The 26,724-nt window shown below is 35.6% G+C and overlaps 1 protein-coding gene across 1 annotated transcript in view; it reads right to left on the minus strand.

Annotated features, from left to right (window-relative positions):
• Positions 1–26,724, minus strand: part of mycbp2 (MYC binding protein 2) — a 503,803-nt gene that overhangs the window by 361,726 nt on the left and 115,353 nt on the right. The window contains 11 exon segments of the mRNA XM_039745368.1: positions 285–320; positions 323–343; positions 346–441; positions 530–694; positions 2,169–2,238; positions 2,240–2,374; positions 7,376–7,452; positions 11,719–11,857; positions 12,948–13,021; positions 17,358–17,454; positions 23,906–23,977. Coding sequence (XP_039601302.1) covers positions 285–320; positions 323–343; positions 346–441; positions 530–694; positions 2,169–2,238; positions 2,240–2,374; positions 7,376–7,452; positions 11,719–11,857; positions 12,948–13,021; positions 17,358–17,454; positions 23,906–23,977 — 982 coding nt within the window.

Here is a 26,724-nt window from a genome sequence, read left to right on the forward strand (position 1 = left end):
TATCATTTAAAGTTTAATTTTTTTTTTTTATACACAATATCAACAAACTACAGTTTAAAAGCAGTGACAAGTGTGCAATCCAGCCATTACAGTGCCTGCTGCACGCCTACAATGAAACTTTCCCACAGAAAGGTGCAGAAGATTAACAAAATTAATTTATAAAACTACAGTGATGTAACATGGTAGTCATACTGCTTCAAGACTATACAGTTATGTGTAAATGAAAAATGTATCATCAAGATGATAATCTCCAAGTTAAACCAGTACATTATAAAGGTACTAACCTTTTCCTGCCTGGTTCATAGATCCTGTATCACCACACACTGTCCTTTATTGTTAACACAAATGTCCACAACTCTCCATCTTTGGTGAGGATGCATGTATGAGCTTTTCCCATTGCTACATGAGTAACAAAGTGTCCTTTCAGATCTGTAACCTTGCCTACAAGAACGAAACAGATTATCAAAAACAGAATGATAGCCAATTTCAAACTAAAAACAGATGTACATTTTTCAAAACACTGACTTACAAGAGCTATCACTGTAAACAGCATCTTTTCCGAACATGTAAAGCTCTCCATCCTTTGTTACAATGCTGCTGCTTCCATTGTTACATGCAGTGTAAACTGCAATTTTGCCTTCCATTTTAATAATTTTCTTGGGTTTGTAAGGCTTTGGTTGCCTTCGGCTCTTGGCTATGAACAAGCATCAAAGGAAAAAATGCTCATTAGAAACGCCGCTTTGAAAAGTCAAGAAATAAATTTCAATAAACAAAAGCATTAAAATATACGGCATATATTTCTTCTCAGACTAACTTTACTCTGAAGTAGTAAAATTAAACATTTACCAAATATCAAATCAAGTTATATGAAACATGCTGATTAGGTTGGATTCTTGCTCAGGTCTTCAGTATGATTTATAAACAAGTAGGAAATAGTGCTACCTAAAGCATTTTAAAAGCAGAAATACTTTCAAATTTCATTTTCAAACAAGCTGCAATGACCTAATCAAGAGTCTTAAAATTGACTAATTTTAAAAAAGCAACCATCACAAACTCGCCTTTCTAGGTATTGTGGTAATGAAGTTGTAGTACTCCTCTACAAAATGTATTAGAGTATTTGAGCAGTGCACATGTACACTAGCATTCAAAAGTTTGGAGTCAACTAGAAATTTTCATGTGTTGGATAGATACCACTAAAAACGCATTTAGAATATAGTCAAGACATTACTACTGCTGCTAATAGATATTACTGCTTGAAATAACTGATTTTTTATTTTTAGCAGCCATTGTCCTAGTGGTAAACTCAGCACCCCAGCTCACCAATAGTTAGTTTTGGTTAACAGCTAATTGGTTACTATAGAAACCTTTAATTGCTGTTCACTTGGGTTGCAAGGTACTGGCATTCCTAAAGTTCAGTACCAGGTACAAAAACAACCAAAACAGTTTTCTCAAGAAACATTATCAGTGCATTTTCTTAAGTTTATCCCATGCTAACCTTAGAGGGTGAGTTTTAGCAGAAAAGTCACATCCAAAACTGGCAATAAAAATATTAAAATGAGCAAAAGAGCACAATTTCTCAAGGGCCCAACAGAGTAGGATCTCTTCTGGCAGTAATGGGATTTGAATCAGCAACCTTCTAGGTACCAGTGCAGATCCTTAGCCTCAGCACAGGAAGCTTAAGCATGGCTCATCACACAGGACAAAATTTCAATCAGAAAATTATAATGACAAAGTAGTGGTGACCGGTGTCAGCCTTTAAAACAAAACAAAAAAAAAGATGTCCAGAGAATCCCTAACTGATAAAGGAGATGTACATATAGAAGGGAATAACAGGACCATTGAGTTTCAATGATAGACTAGTGTATAGGTAACTGTGTGGTTAAGTGAAAGTGTCTGGGTGATTTTAGGCATGTGATATGAAATGCAAAGTACAACTGGATGAAAAAGGTGCAGTGGGGGAAAAAAAAGTCAAAAACATGACACCAATGTAAATAGTGGTGGATGATATTAAGAGAAATGAAGGGAAGGCTAACAAACAGAAAAATAATTTGTGGAATACACTACCACTTATATTTGAATATGTTTATTTATAAGGGTATAAAAATAAATTATATAGTACATATTACTAAAAAACTAATAAATCAGTTAGTCAAAGATAAGCTTCATACTTGATTCACCATCTTCCCCCTTGCTTGCAGAGCCAGTAAAGAAGACACTTCCATCCTCCGCTACTAGCAAAAGAATGTGAACCATCATGACCAACAGAAAACTGAACAATTTTTGGAGATTTGGTAATGGGCAGTTCAACCCATTTCCCTGCAGAGGGACCACCCTGTTTGATTCCCAGGCTCTGATATTTGCCAGTATAGTAGATCTATGTAGGGAAGCACAAACAAAAGACATATTACTGAACGTAAAATTAAAGCAAATGTTAAAATATTAAATATTTAGATTAAAACAATTTATTGTGTACACAATCAAAGTCAAATATTTCAATAAAAAAGTCTAATACGGTGAGTAAATATTTTATTAGATACCAAGTCCCTCCCACTTACATGACTCTTTAATCAGCAACACTGTCATATGTGTACAAAACACTATTTAAAATAGGTAGGTAGACAGGTATGGAGATTGGAGAGAGAAAGGGAAGGCATAAAAAGAAGAGGAAACATGCTGATATCAGACATATCTGCATATCTTTGTCAAGAACAGCATTCCTGATGTGGGCTTAGGTATGCCAGTGTCACATATGTACTGAGGATAGGCCATTATTCAAAAATATCCAGTAAACATAGTCTGATGGTCAGAACAACAGACTGTTCACGAAATGGTTCAAACTAGCATGACAAGATAAAGACAGGCCAGACTTGTTCTGCCAACAGTTGGTGAAATAGCCATATCTGATCGCGAATAGCGGCTAATAACCCAAAATCATCACATTCTTAAGTTAAAAAAAAAAAATTGTGACTGCAGTGGACTACAAATATACACATTAGGTAAATGGACAAACATTAAAATGGACTAATGGAACACACATTCTTTTAATTCATGCTAACACAAGGATTAATATAAGAGTAAAACACCATTAGTTCATTGACCTACAAAGAGCTAGCAAGGAAAGTTGGCAGTATAATGGCAAAATACACACTTACATACACAATGCTGTGAAAAAGTATTTGCGTGTTTGTCACTCTTAAATGTTTCAGATCATCAAACAAATTTAAATACTAGACCAAATGCTGTTTTTGAGTGATTTTATTTAAGGAAAAAAAAAAACCATCCAAACCTACATGGCCCTATGTGAAAAAGTAATTGCCCCCCAAACCTAATAACTGGTTGTGCCACCATTAGTGGCGATAACTGCAATCAAGTGTTTGCGATAACTGGCAATGGAGTCTTTCACATCGCTTTGGAGGGTTTCCAAGCATGAACCGCTTTTTTAAGGTCATACCACAGCATCTCAATTGGATTCAAGTCCGGACTTTGGACTAGGCCACTCCAAAACCTTCATTTTGGTTTTTTTTAAGCCATTCTGAGGTGGACTTGCAGGTGTGTTTTGGATCATTGTCCTGCTACATAACCCAAGTGCACTTCAGCTTGAGGTCACAAACTGATGGCCGGACATTCCCCTTCAAGATTTTTATGGTAGAGAGCAGAATTCATGATCCCATTTATCTATATCTATCTATACTAATAAAAGGCAAAGCCCTCACTGACACACTCATCACTAATTCTCCAACTTCCCATGTATGTGGAAGGCTGAAATTTGACAGGCTCATTCCTTACAGCTTACTTACAAAAGTTAGACAGATTTAATTTCGAAATTCTACACGTGTAGGTCATAACTGGGACCTAATTTACGTCCATGTACTGTATCTGGCCATAGCCTGCAGCTCGGTCGACATATCGACAGCGCGATATAGTGAGGGATCACTGTGTGTGTGTACACATATATATATATATATATATATATATATATATATATATATATATAAATATATATAATATATATACAGTAATCCTATATATGCTTTCACTTTCGCTGCTTCACTCTATCGCTGGATTTTAAATGTAAGCACATCTAAATATATATCACAGATTTTTGCTGGTTACGCTTTCTGCGGACAATGGGTCTTTTAATTTAGGTTACATGCTTCCTCAGTTTGATTGCCCAGTTGATTTCATACAAGGGACGCTTATTGGCGGATGGCTTAGAAGCTACCCAATCAGAGCATGTATTACATATTAACTAAAACTCCTCAATGCTAAAAGATATGCTTCCCGCGTGGCGCTTGTTTTGTTTGCTTCTCTCTGTCTCTCTCACTCTCTCTGCCTGCCGAGGGTGTGAGCAGAGGGGGCTGTTTACACAGTGGCTGTTTGCCTAGAAGATAAGACGCTCCTCTACAAAATGCCGCTTTACCGCGGTGCTTCTGTATACTTAAAAGTATGTATTGATTTTTTGTTTGCTTTTCTTAGCGGCGCTCTCTCGACATTATCTGCTCTTCACGATGCTCCTTTGAAGATATGTTTGCATTCTTTTTAATTGTGAGAAAGAACTGCCATCTCTGTCTTGTAATGAAGCACAGTTTAAACTTTTGACTAAAGGGTGTTATTTCATGTCTAGAGGCTCTAATAATGTTAACAGTGTGGGAGAGTTTATAAGGGCTTAAAATATATAAAATAACCATACAAACATATGGTTTCTACTATGAAATTCATTTATCGCGGCAGAGTCTGGAACGGATTAACCGCTTGATAAACAGGTTGACTGTATATATATATATATATATATAAATATAAATATATATATATAAATATATATATATATATATATATATAAATATATATATATATATATATAAATATACTAATACCCGCTTAGGCGGTGAAATACTGTCTGAATATTTTTATTAATAAAAAAGTAAACATTTTAGACTGAGCGAAAATATGTCAAAAATTAATTGTTAAGGATCTCTCTGTATACCACGTTGTCAGTTCGGCCCTCTGGTTGTAATATGACTAAGCTGTGTGCTGAGCTCACTCTTGAGCATGCAACATACAGTTGGCCATGTGAAAAGCAATCCGCCTCAAATAAATGCCAACCTTTTGTAGTGTTTGTCCCTGAGACTTATTAATTGTCATTGCGAAGCAGAGCCTTACTGGAAGTGAGAACGCTTTGAATTAAAATGGGAGATTAGATGGTATAACGGGGATGCGAGAAATAAAACTGTGTCACTGAGGCACTGCCAGTAAATATAGTTGCTTCAATTAGGTTGTTTTATAGAGATGTGACCTGAAGTCTTGTGCCGTTACAAAGCTTTGGTGGTTGTAAGTTTCTGCTTCCTTGGCGAAGGTCAGTGCGAAAGAAGACACCGCAGTGACACAGAAGAGAACCCGTGGATTAAATAAAACCTACACAATAACTGTAACAATCGTAACAAATGAAAATAAAATAGAAGAGAACCCGTGAATTAAATAAAAAGGTTGCTTCGTTGGTGAAGCAAGGAAAAAGCACTTTCTTATATGGTTCGTTTTAAAACAGTGCAGAAGCTGAGAAGCTGCTTCTTGGCAAGCTCGTCAAATAAGCGAAGACACGAGATGAACACAGAAGAGAACCCGTGGATTAAATAAAACCTACACAATAACTATAAAAATCGTAATAAATGAACAATGAAACAGCGGAGAACCCGTGGATTAAATAAAAAGGCTGCTTCGTTGGCGAAGCAAGGAAAAAGGACTTTCTTATATATGCTCGTTTATAAAACAGTGCAGAAGCTCTGAAAAAGCTGCTTCCTTAGAAAGTAAGGAAGCGACTGAAGAGAGGCGGTGGCTGTAAGTGTTCGACAAGGCAGCTGAAGCCCTGCATTATGGGATCTGTAGTTTATTGTGTTACCAGTGCTTCATATCCCGGCCATTAACAACAATAATACAGTATATATAAATGATCGCGGGCGGATATAATTACGCCGGGCCAGATGCTGCCCTCTGGGCCTTGAGTTTGACACATATGGAGTAAATAGAACTTGAAAAGATGTATTTTTTAAGTACATCAAGCCCGCGTGCTATTGTGGTTTTGCTTGCATGCCTCAATAAGTCATCCTCCCCTCGCTCTTACTTTTTTACCGTTCATCTAATGAATACACTGAGTATGGCTTTACCAAAACAATCATTGATGGTGAATAAAGTATCCATTATTCGAGTATGTAGATTGGGATATATATATATATACATATATATATACCAGCGTATCATAGGAGAGTAGTGTGTTTAAAAGCTAGAAAAGTAAAGGGAACATTTTAAAAATAACGTTAACATGACTGTCAATATACAGTATTTGTTTTGTGAGTGTTTTGAGTGTTGCTGTCATCAAGGATTTGATTATCATTATTTCTTTCAATCAGGTTCGTATTTGTAGGATGTGTTGTGTTCAAGTTACATTCCGTGTTTGTCAATCGTTGTAAAGATGACAGGTTTCTTTCATTGATTCGTTTCTTACTGCATCAATAAACAGCTCGTCTTCTTCTTTATCTGAGACCTGACACACTGCATGCACGGGTTTTTTTTTTTTTTAACACTGTCTTCCTTTAGCGGACATTGACTTTTTCCACCGTGTGCTTTGTTTCCAGTAGCTGGATTTATGAATATGCTTATCAGGCGCTTCATATTTTTGCTGCCTTTTCAATTATGTAATTGGTTTTGTTCAGCTGTTTGGAACTGTTGCTTTTTATCTGTGCACTGCATCAGTTCACGTGAGCCACTCGGTGTACATGCATGCAGCTATTCTGGTGCCATCTCGTGCTATGTCCATGGCTGTATTTAATGTTACCTTAGTCCTGGCACTTAAAACTTTCTCTCGCAGTTTCGCTGAGTTTGTGTCAAACACCACCCTGACCATCTCATTTTTCCTCTCCATAAGCACAGTCCTTCACCCGTGAATATTTACCCGTGGCAGTTTGCTATATATATATATATATATCTCCATACACTGATGCAGTACTACTTGCTTAAACTTATTTCAAGAAAACATAGATGCATAAGATAATAAAACTACAGTAATATATCCTAGTCAAACCTAGATTTATTTTTTTTTTTTTAATTCTCAGAATAATTACTGAACATAAAAGGTAATCAACAAGCTATCATTTATTCATTCACAACAAATTCAAGATGCACAAACTGGATTTTCAGACATATGTTTCTTGATGCAAAATGCTTAAAATGTCTTAAGAGGTGAATAAAACACCTTCTGTAATGTTGTTATATCAGTAAGGAAGTGTTAATACTCTTGTTACTTTTAAATTCTTGTTAGAATATAGCTGAAAATTGAGTAGCATTAGCTAAAGATTAGTAGTCAAAAGGAATTTAAATGCTATACCTTTCCATTGGCAGTTTTCATGAGTGCAAATTCTCTCCCAGCTCCCAAGATTGCAGCCTCCTCATCAAACCCAGTACCTAGCATAAGGGATTTGCAATTAATTTAAGAAAAACAAATTGTATCACTACAGGAACACACTTTATTAAAATTCATAAACATAAGAAATGAAAGCGTGTTTAGTGAAATACACACATAACAGTGCAATTAAAAGGGTCAAAGCTCTATTTTAAGATTCAAAACTCTACTAAACATGTAACAATTATAATTGAACTGAACCAAAACTGTGCTAAAAAAACATGGGTCAAAAGAAAAGAATTCAATGATTTATAACATAGCTCATGAAATACTGCACAAGCAGTACAAGCAAACTTCCCCTGCAACATAAATTGTAACTTGAGCGTAACTTTTACAAATTAGGTGCTACATTTGTTATAATGTATCAAATGTTATATTAAAGTATATTTATCTTTTAAATTTTATATATTTAGTGATGAAAAGGCAAAAAAAATTATGTGTAAACATAAACATGTGTAAACGTGTGATTTTTTTTTTTTTTTTAAATCAACAAGTCAAAATTTGATAACTGCTTGTTTTATTTTTCTTTAAACACAATCTTTAATTCACTTATAAATAACCTGTAGTGTGCCAATTTTATAATACAAATAATATAATCCTGTCATATGATGGGGTACCCACTGTTTCTGCTTGATGATCTGTACATAGCAAAAGGCAGAACACTGTGAGAAATGCTTTAAATCTGTGCATTACTTTAACCTTATAATGTAGACAGCATTTCAGAGTAAAAGTTTTTGAAGTTTTCTTTTTAAACAAGGTGAGCAAGTAGTAAATCGCTAGAACAATAGTATGAATGCACACATGTGAAATATACATATGGATAGTGCATATTTACTGTATGACACAAAATGATGACATTTATTACAGCACGATTTACTTGCAGTTGATGGGACACTGGCATTGTATGAAATATTGCTCGCTTACAAAATGCACCACTGCATTTGAGTATGAACAATGTTCACTTATTTTGTAACTTTTTGGACTGTAAGAATAACATGCAATAAGAAAATTTTTACTATTTTTTTAGGAAACTTGTGCAGGTGGTCAATGATAATTCTGATCAAAAAACAACATAAGAATTAAAAACAGGAGGTATATGAGAGAGATTGAAAAAACTGTGGAACGTACAGACTCTAGCACTACTATTTATAATGGGAAATGTTTATGCAAGGAAAAAAATTATGAACTTCAAGCATATGTGCACTTTCAGCCCAATAACAGAAATGCACATATCATCACATTTACAGAAACTTGGATAACTGAAAATTATTATGATGACAAATGTGTTGATTAATAGATTTGGTGCACCTCTTCCTTTGGAAAAAGACTGTCTTCTCCAGTATGTCACACAGTGTGGGTGTCTTCTTTTACTTAAAACAAATAATGGTGTAAATCTGTGATAGTTAGAGAAAAGTTTCCCACTTATTTTCTGAGAAAGATTCCACAAATTTTAATTACTATAATCCATATTCACCCCAAAATGAGAGCAAGTGAAGAAGCTGACAGTTTCTCCGGAGTGATACAGAGGCTTGAATCACCGTTTCCTGACACAGTGAATTTATTCTGGGCAATTACAACCAATGTTCACTAAACAAAAATACTGAGTAATTTTATAATGATGTTACTTGTACAACTCATCACACATCAAAAGGGTCCTTCAACAAACTAAAATAAAACTATAGACTAAATGGAATAAACAGATTCTGAGCAAATCTGCCCAATATTCCATTTAATACTTCAGGTGCCTATGGATTTACGACAGTTACCAAAACTCTGGAAACATACAACCATTATCAGAGTTACATAAAATAAACATCCAAGACACTTACATGACTTTCGTAATCGTAAAATTTGAAAATAACCTTGTCTAAGTAAGTCTTTACAACAGTAGCTGTGTGACCCAGCTTTGCCTGGGAAATTTTCCTGGAACTCACTTTTTTTTTTGCTAATATAATTAGTTCACTAAAGCTGCTTACTGTTGAATATACTATGCTATCTTTGGTGATGTCTGTGTGTTGGTCAACTCTCTCTTAGCAACAAAGCCTAAAATGAGGTCTATCTTAGTATATAGTGGGTCTGCATAAATGCTTATCAACCAAAAAAAATTACTAATTATTTTTAATCACCCAAAAACATCATCCTATACTCTTCTTATCACATTCTGAAAAACATCTGTCAAATATAGAAAAAACTGTGCTTCACTCTGTTCTATCATAGCTTGGATCCATCAGCTATCTTGTGTTTTTTTTTTTCTTCTTCCTTTTTTCTCTAATTTCAATAAGCACTAGTCATTGACTGGCACTGCAAACTTAATTACAATATGTAACCGTGTTGTCATTTTCAAAAATGCAATTATATGCATGGATTGGGAAAAAAAAAAGTTTAATCAGTTTACCTCAGATTTACTGTCACATACGGTGGACACAGTAAACTGAAGTGCATTTATGGCCAAGTGCATCATGTTACTTCTCTCCAGCACCACAAATCTAGCTTTGAAGATTATGTCAAATATAATAACGTCACAGTAGGTAATAATACACAAAACAGACAACTTTCTTTTTAAACACTGTTAATAGCAACACTTACTAAAACAGGTACAGTGGAACCTCGGTTCACGAACGTCTCGAACATGTACAAATCGGTTTACGACCAAAAAGTTCACTAAACTTTTGCATTTGTTCACAACCACAGACTCGGTATACAAACAAGCCAGTTTCCCTTTCGGTTTGTGCGCGCCGATGATTTCCGCACGTGTTCAGTCTCGCTGTGCATCGAGCGAGAGAGACAGAGACACACACAAACACACACGCACAGAGAGAGATACGCGTGAGAGAGGCACACACGAGAGAGAGACGGCTGGGTGCATAAGGCCGAAAATGCAGTTAAAGAATGCACCAGGCTTGTTTTTAAAGAGACAGACCTGAGCATTGTTTTAACTTCGTTGTATTTAATGAAGATTTTTTTCAATTGGATTTTAACCTCCACTTCACTTCTGTTTACAGCGATCGGTTCATAGCGTGCATTGTTGCAATGTTACTTTTCTTGGTGGTTTATTAAATTACGGGTTTTTCAAATGTTCATTTTTTTCCCTGTGCTTAAAACTCATTAAAAAAAGTGTTTTTAGCGTTATAGCGTAAACTCTTGCAGTGTTAGTTTTCTGTAATATTTACTATTACACTATGCATTCTATCGTGTAATTAACTATATTTGTGCTTAAAAATCTTTAAAAAAATATATTTACATTTACATCTGGAACGGATTAATTGTATTTACATACAATCCAATGGGGGAAATTACTAGAGTTTTGGAACGAATTATGGTCGCGAACCGAGGTTCCACTGTATTTAGGTTTGGGAGTTTAACTTTTTTTTGGGGGGCATATAAAAAAAAAGAGAGAATTTAACTCTTTAAAGGTTTGGCAACTCTGCATACACTGATTTTGGCAACACATTTCTCAGAAAAGGCTCCTGACCAACATAAATGGGTGGGGGGTGTATGGTTTGGGCAGGAGGAAAAGTCTAAATACAATCCAAATGTGAAAAAAACACATACTGTAATCCAGTGAAACAATGAAACAGTTATCCCAAATTGGCATGAAAAAAAAGTGTTTGATATGCCTGGTTTCTCCACAAATCAGATTGAAGTAAAGTTTGTCATCTCATTGATACTTCCTTGTTGTTTACTGACATTTCCAAACATTGGAGGGTCAGAGGGCAAGAAGAGGAATTAAAATTCTTCTCCAGGTTCTGTAGGTTCCTAAACAAGGTCATAACTGTAAAGATGTTCAGTAATATAATGAGCTTTGCTCCTCAATTACAATTCTTTTAGAGGTTGTAAAATTTGACCAGGATTAGGTCTGTGATCCCTGCTGAAGCAGGCTCTCATGACCTTTGTTAGGGTATTTAGAGGATCATCCCTTTCAGTGAGGGAAACAAAGCAAAACTGGTCTCAGCCATTATTATGTTCTTTAGGTTTAGCCCTTACAGGGAGGGAAAACTGAGAAAATGATTGGTCCCAGTAGTGTGCAGTCCACTCTCGTTTAGACTGGTCCAAGCAGGATGCAGCCTGCCTCTGGTAAGTAACCAAGACTTTCAATTTTAAACCTTTTTGGGGTGGAAACTGAGAATGAGGTTGTTCTCAAAAGTGTGCAGCATTGCAAATAAATGCATATTTGTTACCTGAAGATCACGTTGGATCAAGTCATCTGAAAAATATAATCACAACATTTACAAACAAATTACAAGACACAAAACTTGAATTGCTCTTACTAATAATATGAAGATCTTTCTCCAGGTCAAACAAGGAAATGCCACATGCGTGGAGGCACTTTCGTGCCAACTTTAACTGTAGTTCTTGCTGAAGTGTTGGCTCAGTACTTGTTGCATAGATTCGAACAACAAAACCATCCTACAAATAAAAAGAAACAGATGTCAACCAAGTTTGTTACACCAGGCTTGCATATGAAAAAAAGCAATCTTGAAAATATGTAACTCACATCAAAAAAAAAAAAAAATCTATCTTCATAAACAATTGAGTTATTTTGCAATGGGAAAACAGACAATAAAACTAAATAAAAGTTTACACCCACTGTATTAATCCTTCAATCACTTTTTCTGGACTGGCTTCTACATTACAGAGAGCCAAAGTCTCCCTAAGTAATGATATGTACAAGGTGCTATCACAGCACACTCACATAAAATTGCCAAATTCACAGATTAACCTAAATGCCTGTTTATTGGGTATGGAAGCACCTGGAGTAGAACTGTATCTTCCCCAATTCAAGAAGAAAGTGATGGATACAGAACTTTAACCATGCATTTCAAGAAAAATGAAGTATCAGATCATCCAACTACTGCTCTGTCCGAATAACATGTTTATTTTCTACGGATTACTTGCAAAGATTAAAAATACAAAATATAAACATTTTAAATGATTTTAAATCTGACATTTACGGAATAAAACAATGGTAAATTTAATGAGTATGGTGGGTTCACTCCAACTTGACAAAGAACAATTTTATCATGCTAATCAACAGACAGATTAATTTCACCAGAAAGCTTCAAAGATTCAAGTTTTCTAAAGATTTCTTTATATAAGGTAAAGAGAATGAATTTTAAAAAACAGTAACTTGAATGAAACGACAGAATAGTTTGCTACAAGGAGCTTCATTTCAAACAAGCCAGTGGAATCAGTCAGTAATCTTGGAACTATACCTGGCATCAGAACCTACATTAAAAAAGGCATCCATTTAAAAAGAAAAAACTGTGTGAATGTTAAATTATATGCACAGAAATTAAGTGAAGCTATAACATTTTTACATATAAATTTGTATTTTCATATACAGAGTGAACACTGTTTATGAATTGAATTTTACTTGAATAGACGGTTTCCTGTCACATTTTGAAAAAGAAATTGTAGTCTTTTAAAAAGAACTTCCTTAGTTCTGAAACAAATTGCATTTAATGGATCACAAACTTTGTTTCTGGCAAATTCTTACATCTCGGCAAGCTGCAATTTGATTAATGTACTCCCCATCTGTGAAGACAATATTCTGCCCATCAGCTTGGAGACCTGCAAACAAACACATGCAATAATCTCAATGTAAACCTTCAACAGTAAAAAGACACAGAAAAGTACAGAGCAAACTGGCTGAATGACAATGGAGACACCCACTTTAACCAAACTGAATGCATCATAAAATCAAGCTTCAATGTTAACACTAGAATTACCAGAACCAACGAAAAAACGTAGATCTGTCCCACCTTAAAACGCTTCATACCTCTTTGTCAGTGTCTTTTGTCCTTTAAATGTGTTGATAAGCAGCAAACAGCCTATCACATCCCCCCACTCCACACAGTTTTCTCAGCTCAAGTCTCTTACCTGCGTGTCAGTTGCTTAGAGTTGTATAGAGTGAGAAGTCAAGCAAAATGACACCTTATTTATGATGCTTGTAAAGGTTAGCTTTGTTTTTTTATTCAGTTTTATTCTCTCAGCTGTGTTCACGATCCCAAACCCCCCGCATTTGACACTGCTGTTTTCACATACACGCGCTATAACAGAGGTAAACTCAAATCATGACGACGGTTCTACATTGGATCAAAAATGTACTTTTGCCATTGCTGTACTTATCATGTATTTATCATGCATATTCTCAGTCACCAACGGAAGTGTTTGACATCATTCTCTAGGTTTATTGTATTGGGACTGTACTTTGAAGATACCTCAATTTTAATCTTTTCTACACCACAACTGGTGGCGTTCATTTTGTTCTGGACATGCTTCGTCTGTCTTGGCATGTTAGAGGACGGAACTTTGTGAAGTATGGTGTGCCTCATTTAGGAAGGCAAAAATATGGGCTGGGAATGAAAGCTTTGCTATTTTTCAATCTATCCTTTCTACCCCAACAACCATTAATACCAACACAGCAACATTCTTCACAGCCATAACACCTAGCAATAACATTAAATCAAGGACAAAGCTACCATATGTAAAAATGTACTACCTTAAGACTACAAAACTTCAACAATAAGTTCTGAATCAAGTTTTTATGATCAAAAAGTGTACTTTGTGAGCTGGAATGTCATAAATTAATGAGAAAGAAAGTATTCACTCACTTAAAAGGTTTAAAATGCCAAGATAGTATCCTGTATTTACAGGACAAAGGGATTGGATTGACCTTCACTCCAGCAATACAAAAAAAAAAAAAAAAAAAAAAGGTGTGGGAATCTTAAAGAAGTATCCCATTTATAGCGTCAGACATATGTGATATTGAAGGATGGTATGTCATGCTTTTGGGCAATTTATACAATGGCAATACTAAAGTGATTCTGATAAATATTTATACACCTAACATGGATGACAGGGATTTCATTCAAAATGTATTTTTATCAATTCCTAATTTAAACACTCAAAATTATAATGGCTGGAGACTTTAATTATGTTTAAAAGTCAGACCTAGGTCATATCGAAGCGGAGATGCGTGCCCTTAGCCCAAAGAAGGCACTCAGAGTCTAAGGACAGGCAGCAGAATCAAGCTTTATGTGAAATGCACATATACACACACGTGGACAAAATTGTTGGTACCCTTCAGTCAATGAAAGAAAAACTCAAAATGGTCACAGAAATAACTTTAATCTGAGTAATAATAAATAAAAATTCTATGAAATTTAACCAATCAAAGTCAGACATTGATTTTCAACCATGCTTCAACAGAATTATTTAAAAAAATAAACTCATGAAACAGGCCTGGACAAAAATGTACCCCTAACTTATTATTTTGTTGCACAACCTTTTGAGGCAATCACTGCAATCAAACGATTCCTGTAAATTGTCAATGAGACTTCTGCACTTCTCAGCAGGTATTTTGGCCCACTCCTCATGAGCAAACTGCTCCAGCTGTCTCAGGTTTGAAGGGTGCCTTTTCCAGACGGCATGTTTCAGCTCTTTCCAAAGATGCTCAATAGGATTGAGGTCAGGGCTCATAGAAGGCCACTTTAGAATAGTCCAATGTTTTCCTCTTAGCCATTCTTGGGTGTTTTTAGCTGTGTGTTTTGGGTCATTGTCCTGTTGCAAGACCCATGACCTGCGACTGAGACCAAGCTTTCTGACACTGGCCAGCACATTTCTCTCTAGAATCCCTTGATAGTCTTGAGATTTCATTGTACCCTGCACAGATTCAAGACACCCTGTGCCAGATGCAGCAAAGCAGCCCCAGAACATAACAGAGCCTCCTCCATGTTTCACAGAAGGGACAGTGTTCTTAGCTTGATATGCTTCATTTTTCCATCTGTGAACATAGAGCTGATGTGCCTTGGCAAAAAGTTCAATTTTTGTCTCATCTGTCCATAGGACATTCTCCCAGAATCTTTGTGGCTTGTCCACATGTAGTTTGGCAAATTCCAGTCTGGCTTTTTTATGATTTGTTTTCAACAATGGTGTCCTCCTTGGTCGTCTCCCATGAAGTCCACTTTGGCTCAAACAAGGACGGATGGTGCGATCTGACACTGATGTTCCTTGAGCTTGAAGTTCACCTTGGATCTCTTTAGAAGTTTTTCTGGGCTCTTTTGTTACTATTCGTATTATCCGTCTCTTTGATTTGTCATCAATTTTCCTCCTGCGGCCACGTCCAGGGAGGTTGGCTACAGTCCCAAGGATCTTAAATTTCTGAATAATATGTGCAACTATAGTCACAGGAACATCAAGCTGCTTCGAGATGGTCTTATAGCCTTTACCTTTGAGATGCTTGTCTATAATTTTCTTTCTAATCTCCTGAGACAACTCTTTCCTTCGCTTCCTCTGGTCCATGTTGAGTGTGGTACACACCATATCACCAAACAACACAGTGACTACCTGGAGCCCTATATATAGGTCCACTGACTGATTACAAGATTGTAGACACCTGTGATGCTAATTAGTGGACACACCTTGGATTAACATGTCCCTTTGGTCACATTATTTTCAGTCTTTTCTAGGGGTACCATCATTTTTGTCCAGGCCTGTTTCATGAGTTTATTTTTTTAAATAATTCTGTTGAAGCATGGTTGAAAATCAATGTCTGACTTTCATTGGTTACATTTCATTGAATTTTTATTTATTATTACTTTTGTCAGATTAAAGTTATTTCTGTAACCATTTTGAGTTTTTCTTTAATTGACTGAAGGGTACCAATAATTTTGTCCACGTGTGTATACTCAATTCACATGAAATAAGTGCCAAGCAATGGGGTCATCTTACTTTTATTACAGTTCTTCTAAACAGCTTACCTCACTTAGCTCATATGTCATCCTCATCTGACTCCAAACATTCCATTGCCTTGGTCCTGCCCCTAATTAGCTCCACCTATATTTCCCAGCTTAATGAGTGTAGCACCCTGTTCTATCCACTGCTGCTGAATTCACTGTAGCTATTAACCATTCGCATATCACTGGCTCTACCAGGCAGCACACTATTGGCAGTTTGAAAAAGGGGAGAGCAAGACTGCTCTGGAAGATCAGTGCTCAGTCCTTAAATGTGAAATAGGCTGCAATTTTAAGTTGTGTAATCTCACATGTTGCAGATTGCAGTCTGCAAACATGACATACCTTATGACATTCAGAAAAATACAAGAGTATGATTTTTACATTTATAACTCAAAAATATTTCTATTTTTGCTATACGTGTAAATGATTTTTTTGTTGTTGTTTTCCTATCATTTTGCCCTTTATCTGTGTAGTTTGCTCTCTTCATGTATCCTAATCATGACAATTAAAAATAAGCCAACCAGATACCCAGACAAACACTGAATAATGAAATGCTGCAACAACTTGAGTGTCAGATCAACTAATTAGTAAATAATAGATTAAATAACTAGAATAACTGGAAAAGTAGAATAAAAATCAGGATAAATTACTGTTAAAAAGTGGGTCACCCAAACTGAGTTTGAGACACACTGGTATTCAAGAGTAAGCAGCTCCAGTGACCTAATATTAATATTAATTGACTGATGCTTTATGTAAGGTGACTTACAATATTTATGATACAATTGGTTACACTGTTTTTGTTTGCAGGTGAAGTGACATGCTTACGGCCACGCAATGTCATTTGCAGGAATTGAACGAACAATCTTTAACTTTGAAGTCATAGGTCCAATGCCTTAACCACTACACCACAATTATACCAAAAGTGTGTACAGAGAAGTACTAAGATAGCTACATAGTACTTCTTAAACATCAAATTAAAAGGCCAATAATCTTATGATTTTTTTAGACAAAGCCAAGTAATATAGCTAGTCTTTATTTTGCTCATGAATTCATTAAAAAAACACATTTTTCTAAATGTAACACAGTGTGGTCTATTTCAAATCAGATAAAATAATTCTGTGTTAACTTATGTTAATTCATAATAGGCAGGTTAAATGAAACTTTCATACCAGGCATTGTGATTGCACCTTCTTGCTCTAGTGTTTCAGGATTGATCTTCAAAGCAGTCATATTGTGATTGTTCATATCTTGGTAGAGCAAATAACCCTTTTGCAGAAAGAAGAAACAACACAAAAACATCTGAATTTGTTTGTAGTAATGATATTTGCTATTATACTCAAATTATTAATTTAATTACATAATCCTTACACATTTTTTGCACTGCTGAAGAAAATCTTACATTATCTATGATGAATTTCACACTTTAAATTTTAGTTCAGCTATATTTACAACTGCCACTTTGATTCAGTTAAGCATGGCCAACTATAACAACATACTGTAGCAATCACAGAAACTTTTTCAAAAGGATTCATTAATCGATTTTAAAACAAAACTAATTTTAACATTTTACATAGCCTAATTCACATTAGAGTACATAGTAAAGAGTAGACAAAGTAGAACGTCGTAAAGAATTTAACGTTGGTGAAATACACATGCAAAGCAGGTTAGAGATAATGAAAGTACTAAAATTAGAAAGTCTCAAAAAACTGACAGTAAAGGTCGCATTAGCACAAACAAACGGAAATTATTACTCATGAAATAACCGAACAGCGAAAAGAGATCAAATATATCGTTCAGATTTAATCTTTAAGTCGGAGACTTAAACGCAGATCATCTAATTCGTGTTGCCATCAGGGAAAAGTAGTGTTTCTTCCCAATGAAGAGGCATATTATAACATTCACAAAAAAATCAGGCCTAACTAGAGGACACTTTTAACTGTTTAACTGTATGTAATGTAATATAATATGTATTTGTGTGTACATATATATGTATTTTATTTATATATAATATATACTAGCAGAATACCCGCGCTTCGCAGCAGAGAAGTAGTGTGTTAAAGAAGTTATGAAAAAGAAAAGGAAATATTTTAAAAATAACGTAAGATGATTGTTAATGTAATTGTTTTGTCATTGATATGAGTGTTGTCATATCTATCTATCTATCTATATATTGTATATATTTAATTATTTATATTATATATATATATTATAAATACAGGGTGGGCCATTTATATGGATACACCTCAATAAAATGGGAATGGTTGGTGATATTAACTTCCTGTTTGTGGCACATTAGTATATGTGAGGGGGGGGAAACTTTTCAAGATGGGTGGTGACCATGGTGGCCATTTTGAAGTCGGCCATTTTGGATCCAACTTTTGTTTTTTCAATAGGAAAAAGGTCATGTGACACATCAAACTTATTGGGAATTTCAAAAGAAAAACAATGGTGTATTATATATATATATATATATATATATATATATATATATATATATATATATATATATATATTAAAATACCCGCGTTTGGCAGCGGAGAAGTAAAAAGAAAAGGAAACATTTTAATAATAACGTAACATGATTGACAATGTAATTGTTTTATATATACACACATATATATATACACACACATATATATATATCTATACTAATAAAAGGCAAAGCACTCACTCACTCACTCACTCACTCACTAATTCTCCAACTTCCCGTGTGGGTGGAAGGCTGAAATTTGGCAGGTTCATTCCTTACAGCTTCCTTACAAAAGTTGGGCAGGTTTTATATCGAAATTCTATGCATAATGGTCATAACTTGAAGCAGTTTTCTCCATTTACTGTAATGGAGATGAGCTTCAACGCCGGGGCGGAGTTTAGTGTGACATCATCACGCCTCCCACGTAATCACGCAGTACATAGAAAACCAGGAAGACCTCAAAAAGGGCTTAAGAAAACATGCATTATATAATTGAGAAGGCAGCGAAACAATAAGAAGCGAGCGAGTGACATATACAACCATATTCATGACTTCTGCTACTTGGAAACAAAGCACGATGTAAACCTACACTTTAAATTAAGTTCATAGACAGGCTGCGCTGGCGTTTGTAATTTAGTGCCTGCCCATATAAGGCCGTCCGTCAGCGGCAATCAATAGCAAACTGCCACGTGTAAATATTCACGGGTGAAGGACTGTGCTTATGGAGAGGAAGATGAGATGGTCAGGGTGGTGTTTGACACAAACTCAGCGAAACTGCGAGAGAAAGTTTTAAGTGCCAGGACTAAGGTAACATTAAATACAGCCATGGACATAGCACGAGATGGCACCAGCACAGCTGGGAACCTTCGATGCATGTACACGAGTGGCTCACGTGAACTGGCGCGTGCACAGATAAAAGGCAACAGTTCCAAAGAGCTGAACAAAACCGAATTACACAATTGAAAAGGCAGCAAAAATATGAAGCGTCTGATACATACAAGCATATTCATAAATCCAACTACTGCGGAAACAAAGCACACGTTGGAAAAAGTCAATGTCCGCTAAAGGAAGACAGTGTAAAAAACCCGTGCATGCAGTGTGTCAGGTCTCAGATAAAGAAGAAGACGAGCTGTTTATTGATGCAGTAAGAAGCGAATCGATGAATGAAACCTGTCATCTTTACAGCGATTGACAAACACGGAATGTAACTTGAACACAACACATCCTACAAATACGAACCTGATTGAAAGAAATAATGATAATCAAATCCTTGATGACAGCAACACTCAGTAACACTCACAAAACAAATACTGTATATTGACAGTCATGTTCGTTATTTTTAAAATGTTCCCTTTTCTTTTCTAGCTTTTTAACACACTACTTCTCGCTGCGATGCGGGTATATATATATATGTATATATATATAACCCGATCTACATACTCGAATAATGGATACTTTATTAGCCATCAATGATTGTTTTGGTAAAGCCATACTCAGTGTATTCATTAGATGAGCGGTAAAAAGTAAGGGCAGGGAGGATGACTTATTGAGGCATGCAGGCTGTAGTCTTGGCGTCAACTCTATCTGAATTGCGATCACATTTGAAAAAATATATCTTTTCAAGTTCTATTTAGTCCATATGTGTCAAACTCAAGGGCGCGGGCCACATCCGCCCGGCGTGTAATTATATCCGCCCGCGAGATCATTTTATATACTGTATTATTGTTATTAAAGCCGGGTATATGAAGCGCTGGTAACACAATAAACTACAGATCCCATAATGCAGCGCTTCAGCTGCCTTGCCGAACAGTTACGCGTTAATCAAGTCTACCTTAAGATGCTGCAAGTTATTGCGAAGCTAGCTCACACGATGCTGAAGAGAAAAGTTGATTCTGAAAATAGAGCCTTTAAAACCGATGGGAGGCTGAGTATATGTTTACTGAACCCGTGTGTCTCATTTGTGGAGCTAATGTGGCTGTAATTACAGAATTTAATCTAAGGCGGCACTATAAAACAAAACATCAGGGTAACCTGAAAGACCTGAATGCAATGCAGAAGATACAGAAAGCAGAAGAATTAAATAAGAATCTGACACTTCAGCGGACGTTTTACCCGTGCACAATCACAAAGTGATTTCAATTGAGCTGCTTTTATGGGAGACACAACCACTTGCCCCACTTTCCCTGTTGCCAAGTAATGTTAAACCAAGTCGTCACTACGGTGTTCCCAAATACGCACTTTGCTGATAAACTGGCACTGCGCACTGAGTTTGCGGCTTTGGTGACTTTGAAGAACAAAAAGTCCGTCTACATGCGGCTCGAACCTTGTGCATGTTTGGTAGCACATATCTGTGTGAGAAGCTCTTCTCAGTGATAAAGACTAACAAAACAGCACACAGGAGTCGCCTCACTGATGAGCACCTGCAATCCATCCTGAGAATCTCCACAACACAGAACCTCACACCAAACAGAAACGAACCTGTTGCCAAAAAAAGATGCCAGGCGTCCAGCTCTAAAATGACATATGAGCAAAGACAACTGAATGATTTGATTTGTTATTGCTGAAAGGAACACATTTTATTTATATTTCTAGGTTTTGTTATGCAGCATGTTCATATTTGAATTTGTATAATTTTGACAGGATATATTTTTATGGAGAGCAAAATCTTTTGGGATATTTAAAATCTAAGTTTATTTTTTATATAAAATTACATAAGAGTAAAGAAATTTGAATGTTTGTTCTTTTAATGTTTACTTTATTTCTAACTTGTATAATTTAGACAGGATATATTTTTATGGAGAGCAAAATATTATAAGTTGTTTAAGGTTTGAGTTGATTTATTCAGGAATAATATTCCTGTCTGTTTTACCATTCCTACCAAAGATATTTCTGTCGACTAAATAAAAATTCCTTCTATTTAAAATTTAAATAGAACTTGAACAAATCTGATAGTTCATAATATCCACGCAGACTTGCGTAAGCGGGTGTCATCCGTTTTAACAAACAGCGTATTGCACTGATCTGAAATAGCTGTGTGTGTATATATGTAGATATGTATGTATATGTATATATATGTTTATATATGTGTGTGTGTATGTATATATATATATGTATTTGTGTGTATATATGTGTGTGTATATATGTATGTATGTATGTATAGATATGTATATATATGTTTATGTGTGTGTAAATATATATATATATATATATATATATATATATATATATATATATATACAACAACACTCATCACTCACAACAGTGACAAAACAATAACATTGACAATCATGTTACGTTATTTTCAAAATGTTTCCTTTTCTTTTTCATTGCTTCTTTAACACACTACTTCTCGCTGCGGCTGGTATTTTGCTAGTCTAAATATATATCACGGATTTTTAATTGGTTCACGCTTTCTGCGGACAATGGGTCTTTTAATTTAGGTTACATGCTTCCTCAGTTTGATTGCCCAGTTGATTTCATACAAGGGACGCTATTGCCGGATGGCTTAGAAGCTTCCCAATCAGAACATGTATTATATATTAACTAAAACTCCTCAATGCTATAAGATATGCTTCCGCGTGGCGCTTGTTTTGTTTGCTTCTCTCTGCCTGACGGAGGGGGTGTGAGCAGAGGGGGCTGTTACACAGTGGCTGTTTGCCTAGAAGATATGGACGCTCCTCTACAAAATGCCGCTTTATCGCAGTGCTTCTGTATACTTAAAAGCACGTATGATTTTTTGATTGTTTGCTTTTCTTAGCAAGCTCTCTCTGACATTATCTGCTCTTCACGGTGCTCCTTTGAAGATAAGATATGTTTGCATTCTTTTAATTGTGAGAAAGAACTGTCATCTCTGTCTTGTAATGAAGCACAGTTTAAACGCGTTTGACTAAAGGGTGTTATTTCATGTCTAGAGGGCTCTAATAATGTTAACAGTGTGGGAGAGTTTATAAGGGCTTAAAATATATAAAAATAACCATACAAACATATGGTTTCTACTTTGCGGATTTTCACCTATCGCGGGGGGGTCTGGTACGCAACCCCCGTGATCGAGGAGGGATTATTGTATATGTTAGTCGCTCGCTTCTTATTGTTTCGCTGCCTTTTTAATTATATAATGCATGTTTTCTTCAGCGCTTTTTTGAGATCTTCCTGGTTTTCTACGTACTGCGTTGATAGTCAGTTCACGTGATTACGTGGGAGGCGTAATGACGTCACACGAAACTCCGCCCCCCAATGGCCATCCAGCTCAACTCCATTACAGTATATGGAGAAAAATAGCTTCCAGTTATGACCATTACGCGTAGAATTTCGAAATGAAACCTGCCCAACTTTTGTAAGTAAGCTGTAAGGAATGAGCCTGTCAAATTTCAGCCTTCTACCTACACGGGATTTGGAGAATTAGTGATGAGTCGGTCAGTGAGTCAGTCAGTCAGTGAGGGCTTTGCCTTTTATTAGTATAGATTATATATATATCATATATATATTATATATACATAAATAAATAAAATATTGTGGTCCCCGGCCGGGACGCCCAGGAGGAGGAGGAGAGGAGGGCGTGTGCCTCCTCCAGATCGAGAGGGGGGTCCGTCCTGGTTATGTGGGGGGCCACGGGTGCAGGGCTTGGAAGCCCAGCCCTATAGGGACCCGTGGCCACAGCCAGGCGGCGCCCCAGTGCCTATTTATCCCGGGAGCCCGGCACTTCCGCCACACCAGGCGTGTGGCCAAGACCAAGTGCCGGGAAGCAGCTGGAGCTCATCCAGGTTCCCATAAAAGGGGCCGCCTCCCTCCAGTCATTGGTGGAAGTCGGGAGGCAGAAGGACGGAGCTTGAGAGAGGACAGGAGGCGGCCAGGAACAAAGGCACAGAGACTGTGGGCCCTGGACTTTGGGGGATTCAGTGCCAGGGGCACTGGGGTTGTGTGAGTGCACGTGATTTTTATATTGTAAATATTGTATATAATAAACGGTGTGTTGGTTGAAAAATTTGATGTCCGTCTGTCTGTGCCGGGGTCAGCGTTCACAATATATACATATATATGCATACACAAATACATATTATATTACATACAGTTAAACAGTTAAAAGTGTTCTCTAGTTAGGCCTGATTTTTCATGCATACCAATTTTTGTATATGCCAGTAGACACAATCAATTGAAAAGGGAACATTTTCCTTGTTGATTAATGTATACCTTTTACAATGGATCAATTCAGAAATCTTCAGGAATTTTTGAAATCAAATTTAAACTTACCTGTGCATAACCCAACCAGGATTTTCTTTCCTTGCGATTTCTAATGCGTGATGTGGAATTATATACATGACCCTGAAAAATGAACAGTTCATGAAAAATAAGTCAAAAAACTTGCAAAATTCAGTCTTTAAAGAAAATGGCACATGATAACTGTCAGATATAATAAACTAAGTGGGTACTAAATAAATAATAAAATAAAATTATCATGTTTTAGTATGAATTACTGACTTTCTTTACAATGCTAAACTGTTACATTACATTTTAAACTATATAAAGCTATGTATTTCAAACTAGATATAAACTTTACCCAAAATTCAAATATTTCTACCATTTTCATAATATTTCCAAAAAAAGGTTTAGCAGAAACTGAGTGAATATCAAATAAAATTTTAAGTTCAATCTACTTTATCAGTATAGCTTTAGATGGATTATAAATATTGCTTCATATGAAAGCTTTGTTTCAGTCATTTTTATCTGAACAGAAAAAAAGGCCAAAATTTAATTACAGGGAGAAGTTGAAAATGACTTTGTGTTACTTTCAAATGCATTTAAGGCAATCAATAAGACAGTATGAACTTCCAAACATTCATTAGTAATTTACTCATCCTTCAGCCCTTAGTGGGCTGCAGTAAATGCCTCAGCAGCTCAATCGTTTAAAGGTTTATCAACTTCTTCACTGCACTGGATTTAAGAATTAGGTATTCAAGATAACACAAATAATCCCTAATGAAACTATGCTGCTGTTAAAACAAGTGACATAGTATGAGAAATGATCAGAAAGTCTGGTAAAACCAATATGTTCCAAATCCATCAGTCTAGAAGAGTTATTCAAAAAGTATGAATTTTAAGTTTTTTTATATATAAGCTAAAAATAATTATTTTTTTGCGTTGGATAGAGGAAAGTCTACTTTTATACGTACATTTTTTATTTTATAAACAAAAAGAATTGTAGTGTCGTCAGAGAGTTCAAGAAATTTTATTATTTTCAACAGCCACTGTAGAATGTTTCAGACAGGGATATGTCAAATAACACGCACTCTGCCTGTGTCGTCTTATTCATTTGCAGCAATGACTAGCTGGATGCTGTCTCAATGGCATAAATTGTTTATATAAATATAATATGTAAAAAATATTTGTAATTTGTTGCTAATTTCTTAAGGCAGTAAAAAAGTTTAATATATCATCACATAATAAACAATATAGCGTTTTAGGTGTGAATCATGAGTTAATCCATGGGTTAATTTATCTTGCCATTTACACATACCAAATGTTATTTATTTTTTGTTAACACATAGATTATATAAAGTATTTCCTGAAACCAATATTAACAAAAACAAACTTCAATAAATTACTAAACCTAGAATATTCATGATGCTTTCATTCAGAACATCTAATTTACAAAAACTACACAAAATTAGTTTAGTAACACTTTTCAATTTTTAAATAAAAAAAAAAAAACTTGATCATTCTCATGTTCAAGACAATTGCTATTTTTGCTATTGTGAAATTAATGTTCACATCAGAACACATATACATAAGGGGTGGTAGCAAATGTCTTGGTACCATTTCAATTGGAGAAAAAAAATATACCTCTCTGAACTAAGCAGAAATTAACAGTGAGTGGTTGTACGATTAAAGATCCCTGTGATATTCATTCAAATCTATCGGTCTGCTTAAAGTACCATTACAATACAATTATTTCTTGTAACTTCTAAAGTGTTAAAATAACTGTAATAATCTAGGTCACTTTGAATGTCTTTGTAGAATAAGCAAGAACTTTAGTTTAATGCAAGGGTCTAGGCTTATAACTCAGTTAAAATGTGGTGTTCAATGCCATAAAGGAGACAACAGCTATGTTTCCATAACTGATCTAAGGCAGTGAGTAAGTGGCTTTGCATATAGAATAATCCACAAATAAACAGAAAACAAAGCCATGGATGTACTACCTTTTAACTATGACAACTCGGCAAAATAGCTCTTGCTGTTAAAACAACTAAAACATTACAATGGCAATTTGAACAAATTGTGGATTTCAGAAATAAAACCTGCTATAACGAACATTTTATTGTCTTCCATTTCCAAATTGTAACAGCTTGTTTAAGCATTCACACTGCCTGGAGTCTATAAAAAGGTGAAAAAAAAGTATCAAAATAATGTTTGAGTGTTGACTTCACTATCAAATGATAAAATTAACTGGAGGTAAAGAAAGGCATGTAATATCTTTTTGTGCAATGTCTGTCTAATAAATACAAGGGCAGGTGCATTTAAAAGAAAATATATTCTAATGATTACTTTGTTTCATATAGTTGCAACTGTTGGCATCCAAAGTTAGCTGCACCGAACTAATGCAACTACTCATGAGAGGCCTATGAGAATCGGCCCTTTTAATGCACCGTAAGAAAAAGGTATTGGAAAGACCATGTATCAGAAAGTCCTAGGAGGTTGCAGTTGAAACCCATTATACTAAGCACCTCCAACTACAATATTTCTTGAACCACTAAGTCAAAGACCACCAGTCCCAAACTTAAGGCACAGTGCCACTGTTGTGTACAAACAGACCTATTCAAATTAAGTGGCCGGAGTTTTGGGAGAGAAATTTAACAGTCATAAGGCCACTGTTCACCATTACTGTTTACATGGAATAAATACATGGTCAATCAAGAAAGAGAACGAGAGATCGAGGGTTGCATCAATTTTGAAAATGTTGCAGAAGCAAACAAAAATGTGGAACAAAATTAATGACAAGGATCTTTTGGCTGTATACGTGCCAAAAGATGTACAGTGTGGTCATTACAATATATTTGTTTCTTTCCACATGC

This window comes from Polypterus senegalus, chromosome 2, assembly GCF_016835505.1.
Source record: "Polypterus senegalus isolate Bchr_013 chromosome 2, ASM1683550v1, whole genome shotgun sequence".
NCBI classification, from domain to species: domain Eukaryota; kingdom Metazoa; phylum Chordata; class Cladistia; order Polypteriformes; family Polypteridae; genus Polypterus; species Polypterus senegalus.